General features: G+C 34.5%; 1 protein-coding gene across 1 annotated transcript in view; it reads left to right on the top strand.

Moving 5' to 3' along the window:
* LOC136034988 (serine palmitoyltransferase 1-like) overlaps positions 1 to 16520 on the top strand; it is a 64724-nt gene extending 48204 nt beyond the window's left edge. The window contains exons 8-9 of the mRNA XM_065716557.1: positions 7444 to 7700; positions 15768 to 16520. Of these exons, the coding sequence (XP_065572629.1) occupies positions 7444 to 7700; positions 15768 to 15935 (425 nt within the window). The 3' untranslated portion in view covers positions 15936 to 16520. The remainder of the gene's footprint in view (positions 1 to 7443; positions 7701 to 15767) is intronic.
* The last annotated feature ends 925 nt before the right edge of the window (positions 16521 to 17445 follow it).

The raw sequence follows: 17445 nt of genomic DNA, 5'->3' as shown, positions 1-17445 counted from the left end.
TAATAGCCCCAGAAAGCGGGATTGAACCACACTTTTCGTACAACCTACTGTTTGAAATACGGTCAGTCAGCCGGGTACCCAGAACAATCCGTAGGCAATTTCTCTGGAAAACATCTAGTAAATTTTCATCTGCTTTTCGGAGTGCCCATGCTTCAGAGCCATATTTGACCACTGTCATCACTGTAGCTTCCAATATTCTAATCTTGGCTTGTAGACTTATCTTTCTATTCTTCCAAACTTTTTTTAACTGTGAAAAAATACCCTGGGCCTTAGCTATTCTACTTTTAACATCTTCACTGCTCCCACCGTCTTTACTAATAATACTACCAAGGTTACTGAAGCTCCCAACCTGATCAATCTTTTCGTTACCTAATGTCACCTGTTCATCTTCACTTATTCCTAGCCTTAGTGACTTAGTCTTCTTAATATTAATTAAATAAAAAAAAAACTAATTTTTTTTAGCTGAAAGTAAGGAGCGACATTAAAACTTAAAACGAACAGAAATTACTCCGTATATGAAATGGGTTGTCCCTTCGCAATCCCTCGCTCTTTACGCTAAAGCTTTTAATTGTTTTAAAAAGAAGAATTGTGGCAAAAAGTCAAACTTTAGCGTAAAGAGCGAGGGATTGCGAGGGGACAACCCATTTCGTATACGGAGTAATTTCTGTTCGTTTTAAGTTTTAATGTCGCTCCTTACTTTCAGCTACGTTTTTGAACGTTTTGAACGATTTCTGAACGTTTTTGAATTAATGCATGTTTGGTTTTGGCTCTCCGCACATAAATTATTAAAATGAAATTTGCATATTAATTCCTTTTTTGGCTAAATAGCTTTCTCTTAGTTTTGATCAGACGATTTTGAGAAATATGGGGTGAGGAAGGAGGCCTAGTTGCCCTGTAATTTTTCGGTTACTTAAAAAGGCAACTAGAACTTCTAATTTTAAAGAACGTTTTTATTAGTAAAAAATACGCGTAACTTAAGAATTAACTTACGTAACAAACTTTCATAACCTTATATTTTTATTATGTATACGAGGAGGTTTGTACCCTCGTTAATACCTCGCTCTTTACACTAAATCGTAAGTTTTGTCCCAAATCTTTAAGAATGACCCCTGAATCAGAAAGGCCGTAGAATAAATAGTTGAAATTACTAAAAATACTTTAGCATAAAGAGCAAAGTATTTATCTCCTCCTAAATACCTCGCTCTTTATGCTAAAGTATTTTTAGAACCACTCATATGCGTAATAAACTCTGTTCGTTTTAAGTTTCAATGCTACTTCTTCCTTTCATTTGAAAAAATGTTTTCATGTTTATTTTTCATTGTTTTCTTATAGTAATGCTAGAGAATCCTGCGCCCTTTTCATTGAATTTTTCTTCCCCCATGACAGATTCCTCCAAGGAAAGATCCTCCAACATAGCCCCCTCTCCTCAGCCCCACCCCCAAACAAAATAAAATCTCCCTGAAAACGTCTGTACACTTCCCAATAACCATTACTATATGTAAACACTGGTCAAAGTTTGTAACTTGCAGCCCCTCCCCCAGGGATTGTGGGGGAGTAAGTCATCACCAAAGACATAGTTATTATGGTTTTCAACTATGCTGAACAAAATGGCTATCTCAAAATTTTGATCCGTTGACTTTGGGAAAAAAATGAGCGTGGGAGGGGGCCTAGATGCCCTCCAATTTTTTTGGTCACTTAAAAAGGGCACTAGAACTTTTCATTTCCGTTAGAATGAGCCCTCTTGTGACATTCTAGGACCACTTGGTCGATACGATGACCCCTGGGGAAAAAAACAAACAAAAAAAACAAACAAATAAACACGCACCCGTGATTTGTCTTCTGGCAAAAAATACAAAATTCCACATTTTTGTAGATAGGAGCTTGAAACTTCTACAGTAGGGTTCTCTGATACGCTGAATCTGATGGTGTCATTTTCGTTAAGATCCTAAGACTTTTAGGGGGTGTTTCCCCCTATTTTCCTAAATAAGGCAAATTTTCTCAGGCTCGTAACTTTTGATGGGTAAGACTAAACTTGATGAAACTTATATATTTAAAATCAGCATTAAAATGCGATTCTTTTGATGTAGCTATTGATATCAAAATTCAATTTTTTAGAGTTTTGATTACTATTGAGCCGGGTCGCTCCTTACTACAGTTCGTTACCACGAACTGTTTGATTTTCAAGCCTATTTTAGCACCCTGAACTCGTAAAACCTCTAAAAATTCATTCATTTTGCTCACACTTTCATTATAATATGCTTAAATCATCAGCATAATCTAAGTCCAGGAGCGTTCTTCCTCCCCATTTGATTCCATGGTCTCCAATTGCCTTTCCTGTGCTCCTTAAGACGAAGTCCATCAAAATGATCCATATAAAGGGGGATAGAACACAACCCTGCTTAACTCCTGATTTAATATAAAACCAGTTGCTAACCTCATTTCCTACCTTAACGGCAGCAGTATTATTCTCGTACATAGCGCAAATCACTTTAATGTATTTTTCAGGTATACCATATAACGACAAGACCTTTGTTAACGCTGTTCTATCAACAGAATCGAAAGCTTGCTCATAATCGATAAAACTGAGGACCAAAGGTGTTTGACAACGAAGGGACTTCTCAATTATTAACCTAAGAGTGAAAACATGGTCGACACATCCTCTACCTTTTCTAAAACCGCATTGTTCTTCCCTTAAAACTTTGTCTACAGCATGTCTCGGTCTAAAAAGTATCATATTACTCAGTAATTTGCTACCTACAGAGACCAGACTAATGCCTCGATAATTACGTCACCCACTCTTGTCACCTTTCTTGTACAGTGGTTTAATTAAGGTTTTCCTAAAATCATTGGGTACTTTCCCTTTTTCAAAAATTATGTTCATAATCTTCAGTAGCTTATTCCTAACCTTAGAGCCACCATATTTAAGAAACTGATTAATCATACTATCAGCACCCAGGGCCTTATTATTTTTTAATCCTTTTAGTACTGTCGCTAATTCTTCCTCACTAAACAAATCTTCCTTCACATCCAAGGTATCACAAACTTTTTCATTTTCATCTATATCTTTTCCTGCAACTGTATCTCGGTTTAGCACATTCTCAAAATGTTCCACCCATCTTTCTTTAACTTTTTCCTTATCACTAATTGTGGTCCCATTTCTATCTTTAACTGGGACTAGTCCGGATTGGCTACTCTCTTTCAATTTATTACCACGCCAGTATAATATTTTACTATTATGCCGTCTAGCCGCATCTTCCAGATCCTCAGCAATTTCATCCATCGCCTCCACTTCACATCTCCTTAGTTCATATTTTAATGCTTTCTCCACTTTCTTTACATTCCTTTTGTTTTCATACGACCTGTCACTCAGATAATTCTTATACAAACCCCCTCTACTCTCTATTAAACCTAAAGCTTTTTCACTAATATTCCTAGTTGCAGTCTTAGCACTCTTCCCTAGGACACCATCAGCAACTTCACAAATTGTTTTTCTGAAATTATTCCATCCATCTTCCACATTGTCAAATTTTAAACTCTCAAGTTTTCTCAAATTTTCATCCTGAAGTCTACCAACATCATAACTTTCCGGGAGGGAGTTACCCTTCCGAAATTTCAGCTTTAAATTAACCTTAGACACTACTAGATGGTAAAGGGAGACAAAGCAATATCATAATTATGGCTTATGTTATTAAGTTAAACCTTTCAGTGTAAGTTGTGACGGATTTTGTACTAGTCAGAAGGCACTATGTGTATGCTTTTAATACTATACGGTTACTGTGACTAATGACACTATGGACATTAAGTTGAAATGTTTAGGGGGAGATTCAATTAAACGAGACAACTGCGGATATAAGTTTTAAAAGGGCATATAAGTAATATCATCGGCATCGCGTCTCTATCAGAGCTAGTTACGTCATTGATATTTTAAAAGAGCTAATTTGATTTAAAATTCAAAGTTTTAGTACCGTTTTTAAGAGTCAAAAGTGATTGAAGGGCAATCAGCCCTCCTTTTTTGCTTATTATTTTCCAAATACTTCCAATCAAAATATTAAGACAGCCATTTTGTCCAGCATAGTTGAACGGTGTTGTAACTATATCTCTTGGGCTATTGCAAAGATTAACCCCTTATAGTTATGCAATTTCTCCATTGTGTTTAAAACTTGTTGCCTTAAGATTAAATCAAAACGAACTGTATGTATGCTGGTTCCCAATAAGGAATATCAGCAGTGTCCTAAGAACAACTGAGGCTATTAGTTCCAATTTTCGGGACTACTCCTATTACTACTTCTGCTCTTAAAATTTAACTAAACAAAAGAGTTTAAGTGTTTCCAAGTATTCAAAATTATGGATAGAACTTTTTACGAATGGTATTAAGTTTTATTTTTCAGGTCAACTAGAGGAGGTATAAAACTAAATTAAACACTACTATTTTGTTCAGATTTTTAAAAGGGTGTATGTTGTTAAAAATTGCCGAAAAAGTTTCTCCAGCATATAAAAATCTGGCCAAAGTATAAATTCTTAAAACATATTGAAAAGATTTAAACCATTATTATTTTTTTCTTGAAAAAGACTATGTCAACATAAAACGAACCGTAATTAATTAAAAGACTTTCTACAAAATAAGTTTTTCTAAGAAAAGTAAAGAATTCCATTAAAACAAAAATGAGCAAAAATAGGATCAAATAATCTACCAAGCGCATAACTACCACAAATCCGCTTCGATAAATAAATGAAACCCAAAACGAAGAGAAATTACAATAAATAACTCAAAACGAGCAGAAATCAACATGAGTAGGGCTCTGAACCTCTATGCCTTTCCAAGGCCAGAAAATAATTCGCACTGTACTGAATTTTTTTTTTAATGTTTTATATTTTATAACTTTAATAGATCAAATATTATTAACATTTTAAGGAATAAATACTAGCATATATATATTAAACCTACAATCCACATTTATTTATATTTTTTTCAGTAAAGTGCAAATTTATGCAATGTAAATAATAAAACCCAAAACGAAGAGAAATTACAATAAATAACCGAGTCAAACCCAAAACGAGCAAAACTTAACATGAGTAGGGCTCTAAACCCCTATGCCTTCCCAAGGCCGGAACATAATTTGCACTTTACTGAAAGAAAATTTTTAATGTTTTCGATTTTATAACTATAATAGATCAAATATTATTAGCATTTTAAGGAATAAATACTAGCATAAATATATTAAACTGACAACGCATATTCATTTATATTTTTTTTCAGTAAAGTACAAATTTATACAACGTAAGTAAGTCACTTTTTTCCTGTAAGTAACATTTATATAATGGTGTATAATAATGTTTTGTTTTACAGCATAAAATTAGCCATTGAGTTACGGTTATTTGCGCAAATAAAAATTTCTCTCTCTTTCCTGCTTTTCTCTTGTTGGACTCAATAAATTTTTACTGATGCAAGGTCATCTTGTTTTTGCTCTTTCCTCCCGTACAATTTTCATTGTGATATCCTGTAGACTTTCCTATAATTGCATGCGTGCATTACTTTCATCGGCTAGCCTCTATGACGAATTTGTTCAGTCAATCACATTACTTCTTAAGCATTTGTGAAAGAAAGAAAACCCATAACCATATCAAAGAGTTCGTGGTAACGAACTGTAGTAAAGATTGACCCGGCTCAATAGTAACCGAAACTCTAAAAAATGGAATTTTGATATTAATAGTTACATCAAAAGAATGGCATTTTAATGCTGATTTTAAATATATAAGATTCATCAAGATCAGTTATACCCATCGAAAGTTACGAGCCTGAGAAAATTTGCCTCATTTTAGAAAATAGGGGGAAACACCCCCTAAAAGTCATACAATCTTAAATCTCGAAAATCACACCATCAGATTCAGCGTATGAGAGAACCTTATTGTAGAAGTTTCAAGCTCCTATCTACAAAAATGTGGAATTTTATTTCCATGGAGGAACTTATCATGGGGGAAGAGAATTTGGATGAAGGGCCGCGGGTTTTTCTTGCATTATTTGAACAAACAATAAAAAAATAAATATGAAAACTTTTTTCTACTGAAAGTAAGGAACAGCATTAAAACTCAAAACGAACAAAAATTATTACGTATATGAGGGGTTTACCTCCTCGTTATAACTCACTCTTTACGCAAAAGTATTTTTAGTAATTCCTACTATTTATTCTACGGGATTCTTAAGGAATTGGGACATTTAAGCTTTAGTGTAAAGACCGAGGTATCAACGAGGGTTGAACCCCCTCATATACGCAATAAAGCATACGAATATAGAAGTTCGTTACGTAAGTTAATTTGTAAGTTACGTATAATTTTTACCAATGAAAACGTTTGTAAAAAATTAAAAGTTCTACTTGCCTTTTTATGTAATAAAAAATTGGAGGGGAACTGGGCCTCCTCCTTCACTCCTTTTTTCTCAAAGTCTCCCGATAATTGCAATTAATTAATATGCAAATTTTGTTTTAATTATTATGTGCCGAGAGCCAAGATCAAAACATGCATTAATTGAAAAACTTCAATTGAAAGTTTTTTTAAATGAAAGTAAGGAGCAACATTAAAACTTAAAAGGAACAGAAATTACTCCGTATATGAAAGAGGCTTTTCTTTCTCAACGCCGCGCTCTTTACGCTAAAGTTTCTTACTGTTTTAAAAAGTAGAGGTAAGAGAAAGAGTCAAACTTTAGCGTAAAGAGCGGGGCGTTGAGAAAGAAAAGCCTATTTCATATACGGAGTAATTTCTGTTCCTTTTAAGTTTTAATGTTGCTCCTTACTTTCATTTAAAAAAACTTGTTTTTTTTCTATTTAATCTTTGTAAAATCTGATTGGTTGCTGCGTGAAATTCAAAGCTAGTAAAATGAATGAAAAGCTTTTTAATCTCAAGACTTTATTTTACAAGTAAATTCTCTGTTTCTATATTGTTATGCTAAGATTTTCATCGGCTTTCGTTTTTCTTGTAGGGTGGGGGGTAATAATAATAAAAATTCGGAGAGGGAACCAATAATAATTTTGTTGATAACTTGATTAAAAGTGCCTATAAATTCATAACTATTTAGGATCCTGATGGGAGGGCGGCCGAGCCCCCTCCCCCTCGTAAGTCCCTGGTTGAAACTAAACATAATTTTTTGCTTGCCTTTCCTCGTATTTTAGCATCCTGGAGGGTGATTGAAATATCCTTTATGCATTATATATATATATATATATATATATATATATATATATATATATATATATATATATATATATATATATATATATATATATATATATATATATATATATATATATATATATATGTATATATATATATATATATATATATATATATATATATATATATATATATATATATATATATATATATATATATATACTATAATAAACCCTAATTTTCATCTAATACATATAGATATTTCATGATATATTTCAGGCTATTGTTTCTCTGCATCTCTACCTCCACCAATAGCTGTTGGAACAATGGAAGCTGTGCGGATACTAGCGGAAGATACTTCAGTACTTCTTAAGTTGAAAGAAGTGTGCCGTTTCGCTGATGTGGCTTTCAGAGAAGCCGTCCCAAAGCTGATGTTATCTGGGAATCCTGAATCTCCTGTTAAACATCTTTATTTGAAAGAATCTCTTGGACCGAGGAGTACAGATAAAGAAATACTGAGAAAAATTACTGAAAAGGTAATCATATTTAGTGTTACGAAAAGGTAAATTTAGAGGATGAGAATTTAATTGAAAAGACTGAAGAAATACTTTTAAAAAAATTTAATATTAAAATAAATGACAATGATAAAAAGTTCCCTTTCCTATATTGAACTGTAAAATTTCATAAGAATCCCCCTAAACCACGGTTTATTGCTGGAGCAGCCAAATGTCCAACCCGCATTGCTGCTACTGACCTCTCTTTAATTTTAAAGGAAATTGTAAATAAACTTAAAACCCATTGTTCTAGTATTAAAAAGTTTTCGAATTTTAATCCATATTGGAGTGTTAATAATTCACTGCAGGTGATAGATTCTTTAACAATGGTTTTAGCTAAAAGAATTGAGTCTTTCGATTTTGCGACAATGTATACTAATTTATCACTTAATGTAGTGTTAGATAATTTAAAAACTGTTATCAAGAAATCTTTCATCTTATCTAGTAAAAGGTTCTTTAAAATAGACATTTATAATAAAAAAGCTATATGGACAAATTGCTTTAATGCCACAATTAACTTGAGATGTTACAGCTTGGATATGATTTTTGAGTTATTAGAATTTGTTTTATACAATACTTATATAAGATTTGGTTGTGATTTGTACAAGCAAATCGTGGGAATTCCCATGGGGGGGGGGAATGCCAGCCCATTTATAGCTAACTTGTTTTTAAGTCAACTAGAATATAAATATGTGATGGATAAGAATAATCCAAATAATTTAAAACATGTTTTATCAAATACTAAAAGATATTTAGATGATATTTTGGTCTTAAATTGTAAGGATTTCATTGATATTTCTAAAAATATTTATCCATCAGAGCTTACTCTTGAATCTAGTCATGGCGCTGGTCATGAAGATCATTTCTTAGATTTAAATATTAATATTTGTGATAATAATAAATTAAGTTTTAAAATGTATAATAAAACGGATGATTTTGATTTTGAAGTGATTAGTTTCCAATTTCCTGAAAGTAATATACACTCAAATATCACGTATTCGGCGTTTTTCTCACAGTTACTTCGTTATGCAAGGATTTGTAGTAATTTTATTGATTTTAAAAATAGATGTAAAATCTTAAGCCAAAAATTGATATCAAGAGGTTTTCTGCAAATAAATTAATTTGGCAATTTAAAAAATTTAGTTTTCGTTATAACGAACTTTTAAATGAATATCAAAAGAATTATCTGGAAATACTTAAAGAAATTTTCAACTAATTTCGGAGGTTCGACAAATGATGATGCAGCGCGATTTATTTTGAATTGTGTTTCGAATAGAGCGGATTTTTTAAAAAATAGCCACATAGTAAAGATGAATTCTATAATTGTTTAGTTCATTCAATTTTTTTTTGCAATGTGTTAATATTTGTGATTTGGTAAAATTTATCATATTTAGTTTACCTATTGTTGCTAAAACAGGGATATATTAACAGGATAAGCTTGTTTTGGTGTTACTTGGTTGTTTTACATTTGCTGGTTTTTTTTTCATAGGCATGTATTTTGGGGGTGATACCTGACACGGGGATGCCATGGATATTCTGTGGTAGCCACAACACTTGGCTGGGTAGAGAATTTAAAGTGGCGAATCCTATAGGCAAGTGTATTCTCCTGATGAGCCCTTGTTTTGGGTTGTTGCCTCTGAATTATTTGTCTTTATTATTTGTTCTATTGTTTGGTAAATGACGACTTATACTTATTGACGACATGACTGCCTGTCCATGGATTATTCTTTATGGTTGATTGTGTATGGCTATGCTGTTTGACCTATGTGATTGTATGGATGAGTAGGGTTAAGGCCTCATTCAGGTACTGGTCTATAGTAATCACTAATTTATGAAAACAGTCTTCCTTTTCTCCTTTTGTCTTTTTTTTTTTTATGTGTTTGTGCTTATATATATATATATATATATATATATATATATATATATATATATATATATATATATATATATATATATATATATATATATATACATATATATATATATATATATATATATATATATATGTATATATATATATATATATATATATATATATATATATATATATATATATATATATATATATATATATATATATATATATATATATATATATATATATATATATATATATATATATATATATATATATATATATGAAAAGAGAAATCACCCATGCAACATGCAACAGCACAAACGCATAAAAAAAAAATTACAATAAAGAAGGAGAAGGAGAAAAGGAAGACTGTTTTCATAAATTAGTGACTAATATAGACCAGCACTTAATGACCAGCACAAGTTAATGAACTAAACAATTATAGAATTCATCTTTACCATGTGGCTAATATATATGACTTGCCTTGATTTACTTGACTTAAATCCTATCCATCCTCGAACGTTGTTTTAGGGCCTTTTCTCTCACTATGTTGTTGATGTGGCGTCTGTATGAGCATCTATCTTCAGTCAGGCGTAGAAGTTGCGGAAGGTTGATTGTAGAGGAGTTGTCATTCTATCTCTTCGAGGGCCGACCTCCTGGGCGAGAATCATGCACGCAACCATGGAAGACTATTTTTGGAAGATAGGAATTTTCCATACGCTGCATGGGGCTTAGTCACCTAAGTTGTTGCAGTTTATTTTGTCAAGTATGGTGTGTCTGATCTTGAAGATTTCAAACAGACTGATATTAGAGATCCTGTCCAGGTACATAATGCCCGCAATACGGCGAAGTGACTTTGTTTCGAATGCGGCTTGGTGACTTTGGTTATCTGGTTTGAGGGTCCAAGATTCACAAGCCTAAATGGCAATGGGGATAACCAGTATTTTGAAGAGTCTTGTTTTTAGCAGCGTCGACTAATTCTTTTTGCTCCAGATTGGCATTAAGGCTTTAAATCTGGAGTTGGCAAGCACCAGGCGCCTCTTAATATCTTTTTAGTGGTTGTCGTCAGACGTTATAAGGCAACCAAGGTAAGTGAAATCTTCGACCCATTCTATGTTTTCACCACCAAGCTGGAGTATTAATCTTTCTTTGTTTTCTGGATTTTTAGAACAGAGCATGTCTTTCATCTTTGAGGAATTGATGGTCATTCCATGGTCATGGTTGTTTGGGTGTTGCTGGCCTAGGACTGATGATCCCCAAGGTGCTAATTTTTTTTGGTCTATGTCGTCTGCATAATCTCTTTTATCAGTCAATATTCCTCCAATTAGGACACTTGACGAGTTGTCAAGGAGTGATAGGACACCTCTAAGGAACAGGCTAAAGTTCCGGTGAAATCAAGCGACCCTTAAGCACACCAGTCAATGTTTCAAAGCTATCGGAAAGGCTCTCTTACGTCATGACACGGCTTCTGAACTCTGAATACATATCTCTGATCAATGATACTATGTTTTGTGGTATACCAAAGTGGAGAAGAATATGTCACAGACTTTCTCTTCATATGAGGTCGAAAGCCTGTTTAAAGTCAATGAAAAGGTGGAATATACTACGTTCAAGTTCAAGATATTTTCTCAAAATATGATGGACTGTAAATATCCGATCAATTAATAACCTGTTTGGGCGGAAACCGGCCTGATATTCTGGAATGACAGTTGAAGCTATAGCTCTTATACGCTCTAGCGTTACTCCAGTGACTATTTTACCGGTGTGGCTCGTAAGGTTTGTAGGCCGGTAGTTATCACAGATTGCTTTCGAGCATTTCTTATACAGTGGAACTATCGTGGTTTTACGCCATGAGGAGGGGAAGTGACCTTCTTCACAAGCAACAGTAGCAATTCTTTCGTATAGGTCAACAAGTGGGTCGCAATTTACTTTTATTAACTCAGGTTTGATTCCATCTGTGCCTGCAGCTTTGTTTGTCCTTAAACCCTTGATAGCCGATTCTATCTCAGAACGAAGTGAGGGTTTGCATGGGTCTGCAGCGATTACGGGAGGCTATTAAGTGGCGATGGGTCTGGGAGGATCGTTGAGTTTAATTTGCACTCAAAGCGTTCTTTCCATCTGGTTCGGATCCTGTCTCTAGTTTGGATCTAGTTGTCATCTTCGTCGAAGACGGTACAGGCTTTCAGTCCCTTTTTTGGTTAGTTCCTTCACTCGCATGTACATGAAGTGAGTGTCACCTTTCTTGAATGCCATTTTGCATTGCTCAAATTGTTATATAGGGGCGGTGAGCACGGTGAGTGGCTTTCTCTGCCACACGTTTCAATCGTTTGTACATATCCCGACTTTCTCTACCTAGTTTGTTAGTGTGGTTGCGTTTTTATTCGCATAGTGAGGTTATTTTATCCGTGATCCAAGGTTTTTGGTCCGCCTTTTGGACTCCCAGGGTTGACTGGCCGACATCGCGTATAACCTGCGAACTACTTTCACAAGGTTGTCGATGCCATCCTTTTATAGAGTTAGCTGTAATGTAGAGAGGAGTTCAGAAATTCTTTCAGAAACAGTAGCTGTGGATTTTTGTCAGATAGGTAAGTCTTTTAAGAGGTGTACTCGGAATCTGTGGGGGGGGGGGGTTTGGAGAATTTTGCGTCGGCTTTTAGACGTAGTTTAGACGCCGCCTACCAAAGTGACCGTGTTTGTAGTGGAAGATTTCTGGCGTCTAGATACGAAGACATAATCTAGTAGATTCTGAGTTCTTCCATCTGGGGAGGTCAGGTTGTTTTACGTCGGGCTCTGTGTTTGAAGAATGTGATAGTGATAACAAGATCACTATCTCGGCAAATTCCTGGAGAATGAAAAGCCAACTCCCTGCCGGTGTTTCTCATCAGTGCGTCCTGATTGTATAAGAGTAGCATCATCAAGTTTTTCTTCGCCGGTGACTGGGAGGTTGGTTTCGGATAGGCCGACTACGTCCCGCTTGTAACGATTTATCTCTCTCTGGAGGGGTTCCTTTTTTCCTTGTTTTGCAAGTCCTCTGATGTTGAGGGTACCAATTGATAAAGTCGATTTAGGTGATATAATGGCCTCCAAGGGTGGAGTTGTCAAAGTTGAGGTATTTGTGTGATTTGCGGTCGTCGTATCGTCGGTTGCCCCGGACACGGTAGCATCGTCGGTTTCCCCGGACGCAGTAGCATCGTCGGTTTCCCCGGATGCGGTAGCACTGGCTCTTACAATAATTTGTTTGCTCATAGTCATCATAAAAGTGAAAAGGGGGTTTCTTGGCTGACATCAGGATAGCGGTAAGCCGCTCTTCTCTGTCCCTAGTAGGGGCCGACTATATCTCTTACGGATAACGTGCCCTTATGGAATCCTGCATCACCAAAAATTTACTCATTGCTGGGGGAGTGGATTGTGAATGACGGGACGTGTCCACACGCCGGTGGGCCCTGCCCAATGCACATCAGATGGACCGTCCTCCTCCTCCACCTTTATTTATGTCCCCTGGGTGAGGGTGTTCCAGTTATATTTCTAGGCCCCCAGAAACTGGTTCCCTTTTAATCGCACCTCCCATCTCCATGGAGGTATCCTACATACCTTTAGGACGTTCCCCTATCCGCCACTTTGGGACGCGCTGAGTGGCCTGGGGGAGGCCCCTACTAAGAAGGTAACTCAGTAAGTACTCAGATACATATGCATTTTTGTCAAGTTTTTCTGTAGTATGTGGGACAGAATTTTTTCACATCTGGAGGTACAGTAGCGAACAGGAACATGAAACATGAAGAGATAGGAACAGGCTGAGCAACCTTGCGAGGTGGGTGGAATCTGGGTGGGGAACGTCTTTTGAAAAAAAAAACGTTTTCACTGCAGGGTTTTGTCGGGGCATTTCTTGTAACAACAATCACTGAATTTAACAAATCAAAACACAGAGAAAAAATGGGTAAAATGTTTAAACGAAGTAGTGGAAAAAAAAAAACAATTTTGAATTATAAAAATCCATAATAAAAATCCAATAAAACTTTAATAATAAAAAATTACGGGTTTTATTATTTAAAGTTTGTTGTTTACTTTTTTTTGTCACCTTTGTTTAAATATTATACCCATTTTCTCTGTATATTTTCATTTGCCAAATTCTGTGAATGGAAAGGCAGTGTGGTCTTAAGAGATTTTTATCGGCTGTGATAGTTCCGTCTCGCCTTCTGCCATAAGGTGGCGAAGAGGGTGTCATACTAACCCGCGTACTATTCTCATTATATTCAAGTGACCTTCATACCTTGACTGTTTGCTGTCAGTATGGCGAGAAACAGTATTTAATGGGGTACCAAAGATATCGTTGTTCAAAGTTAAAATTCCACAGGAACTTGAAAAATTACCCAACTTTTTTTTAACGATTCTCAGCTTCATTTTTCTCCTTCAGAATTGACTTTTAAAATCTTTCTTTACTTCCCTTCTTTTCTTTTACGAATATATTTAAGATTAGGAAACTGCATAAACGAGCGATAAAAATAAAGACAAGACATCTGAATAGTCAACTTTCATATATAGTAGTGCATCAAAAGAGGGTAGTGGAACAAGAATGGCACTCCTCTACGTGCTCGGCTGCGGATTGTAAACGAGCTGTGGCTCAAAGCATAATGTCACCTACAGTGTCCTCATATGAGATGAACTGGAAGAAGCATTAATGTTCGGGTCTAGGACAAAGTCTCATAATTTAATGGAAGACTTCAAATTTCGGGGTTGACTCATGACTGACAACGTCGACTGGACTTGTAAGCAAAAAGGGAGATTGAATTTGCTTGGACTCAGCTGTCAAGCTGATCTAATCAAGTTGTCATCAATCCATGGCTAATTAGAGAAAAAGTCAAGACATAAAGGCTGAGTAACAGGCACAGCAACTATAAGCCTTTTTCAGGAACGTATAAAAACGATATCTTTTCAATTGTTGATAGATAGTCTATCATCCCTCCATCCATCTTAGAGCAGAACTAAGGTAAATAGTCATAGAACTTTAGTGATAATCGAGATTTAGGGCGGACTCATGACTGGCAATGTTGAATGGACTTTTATACATTTAATTGTGCCTTTTTTCACGTTTTCTTAAGTTAACTTTTGACTTTTTTGGTTCGTGTTTTTGAATAGTTCGTTATTTCGTAGGTATGAAAGATTTGGCTACATTTTTTCATTTTTTATGTTTTAATGGTCATGAAAGAGAAATCAATATGCTATTCTATATCTTGATCTATTTTCGTTTTTGTTTTCAAATGTTCAGTTTTTGTTTCCTTTATCGTTTGTGTTTGTATTTTCATTTTTGTTTTCAAGCAGCTCGTGGGAACGAGCTGTAAGTAAGGAACGTCCCTGTCTCTATAATAACCGAAACTCTGAAACAGAATTATGAAAACGTTAGATATATCAAAAGAATTGGCTTTTTAATGCTCATTCAAAAAAATAAAGTTCAATAAGTTGAATGTGACCCATCAAAAGCTACGAGCCTGAAAAAAATTGCCTGATTTTCCAAGTGGGGGGGCCAAAAAGTTAAGAGATCTTACTGAAAATCATATCATCAAATTCAACACATCAGAGAACCCTACTGAAGATTTTAAAAATGTTAAATTTTGCATATTTTTTGCCAGAAGAAAGATCATAGATAAATTTTGCATATTTTTTGCCAGAAGAAAGATCATAGATGCGTTCTTATTTGTTGTTTTGTTGTTACCACAGAGGTAACCGTATTGAACGCGAGTGATCCTAGAAGATCGAAGGAGGGCCTATTTGGTCAGTAATCAAAAGTTCTAATGCCTTTTTCAAGTGACCACAAATATAGAAAGGCAACTAGTCCCTCTAGGGCTTTAGCAGAAAGAGCGAGGGTTGAGGAAAGGCAGCTTCCTTCGTATGCGAGACAGTTTCTATTCGGTTTAAGCTTTGATATTGCTCCTTACTTTATTTGGAGAAAACTTTTTTTTAATGACAAATAGAGGTTATGCAAACAGTCCAATTACACGTATGCATGCACTGTACATAATTGTCTTGATAAAATTATCTTTAAAATAATAAAATTATAAAAATAGTAAAATTTTCTTTAGTGTGCAATTGTCCCCTTATGGACCGAAATGTAGTAGCTGATGTTATGTTTAATATTAGGACAATTGCTTAAACTTCTCATGTTTTCTTTAGTTGATTTTTTTTTTTTTTTTTTGCAGGCCTTAGAAAAATCAGTGTGCTTTGTTTGCCCAAGCTACTTGGAAAACTTGGAGAAGAACTTACCGCCTCCTAGCATTCGCCTTTCTCTTAATTGCCATCTTTCACGCGAAGAGATTTTAAATGCTGCCAATGCCTTGTCAGAAGCTGTTACTTATATCATTAATTAGTCAATGACGAACTATAATACTTAATAATTATAATAATTAATACTAATAATTTAATTAAACCTGATAATTATTAATTAATACTAGTAATTTAATAATAATACTAATAATTCTTAAATTACTAATGAGAACCTTAGCATATTTTCTTATAACAGAACTAGCGGTGTCCGCCGCTTGAATAAAGCCAGTGTGCCGCTAGCTCTTTACCTATTACAAAGTCGAAGAATTTTAGAAACTGGCAATTTGTCATAATATTAGCAAGGCCATATCCAGGGAGGAGGGTTTCCGGCTTTGAACCTCCCTCCTAGCGAAATTTTTGTCCGACCTGATTTAACATAACAAAAATGCATCTAAACAAATTTTGATGCGTTTTTTTAAAGTTTCTTCGTAAACCTCCTCCGAAAAAAATCCCTTTCCCTCGAAAAATAATCCTGGATAGGCCCTTGAAGATGAGATCCAATGCCATTATGCTCGTCTCCGGCAAGGGTGGTGGTAACCTGTTTGGAAGGGCCTAGTTGTTTAGTATATTGCTCTCTAGTTTGAGTTTTGTCAAATCAAATTTTTTAATAATAAATAATGGTCAGATTACGCTATTGATTTTCACAGGCTGCTTTCCTAAGTCCCTAGGTTGTGATCCTAAAGACACTAGATAACAAAATATGTTATTCGTTCGCTTTATTGTAAATTCCTAAAGAAGTACAATGTTAGCTCTTGTTACTTTTACGATTTTACTAGCATGTAAGGGCATGTAAGAGAGTTTGTTTTTATTACTTTGTTTTTACCCAAAGGGTTTGTTTTGATCAAGGTAATAAAAAAAGGTTAATAATCATTGATTTAATAGTGACTGTTAGTGACAAAATCGAAAAAAAAAATATTATAAAGAAGAAAAAACGAATATTACACCAGCCAGTGAAAAAGAGGAAGAATAATGTGCAGATATTTCGATCGAGACCTCCGTTTTAATTTAACGTCCTTTTTAATTTTTTTTTTGTTTTTATTTTGTCCATCTAGTCTCACAGGAAAGAGTGAGGTATTGAAATTTCTATGCAATGAATGTTTTAAAGTTTGTTGTTTTTTCTGCTAAATTTAGGCGTTTTGGTCATTTTGAAGAATTTAAAAATGTTAACTGTCTTGGATTTTTTTCTTTTGCAAGCACATGAACAGGAACTGGTTTCAAAGAGAAGAAACCGGTAAGTTCCTGGACATTCTCTTTTATCTTGAAAAATTAGGTAGATTTTACAGAAAAATGGAAGAAAAACAACAATATTCAGGCCCAAAGAAACGTTTCCGAAATGCCTTCGGATTTTTCGACGCATCAACAAATTTGTATTATTAATTTTGAAATATGTCTGAAACACCAAGGATAAAACAGAAATTTTAAAATTAATCCAAAAATTGTGAGAATTGAGGCAGTTATATATATATATATATATATATATATATATATATATATATATATATATATATATATATATATATATATACATATATATATATATATAAATAAGTTGTC

This window comes from Artemia franciscana, chromosome 13 (genome assembly GCF_032884065.1).
Source record: "Artemia franciscana chromosome 13, ASM3288406v1, whole genome shotgun sequence".
In the NCBI taxonomy this organism is placed as follows: Eukaryota; Metazoa; Arthropoda; class Branchiopoda; order Anostraca; family Artemiidae; genus Artemia; species Artemia franciscana.
The sequence above is the reverse complement of the archived record's forward strand: the minus strand, read 5'-3'. Positions and strand labels throughout refer to the sequence as shown.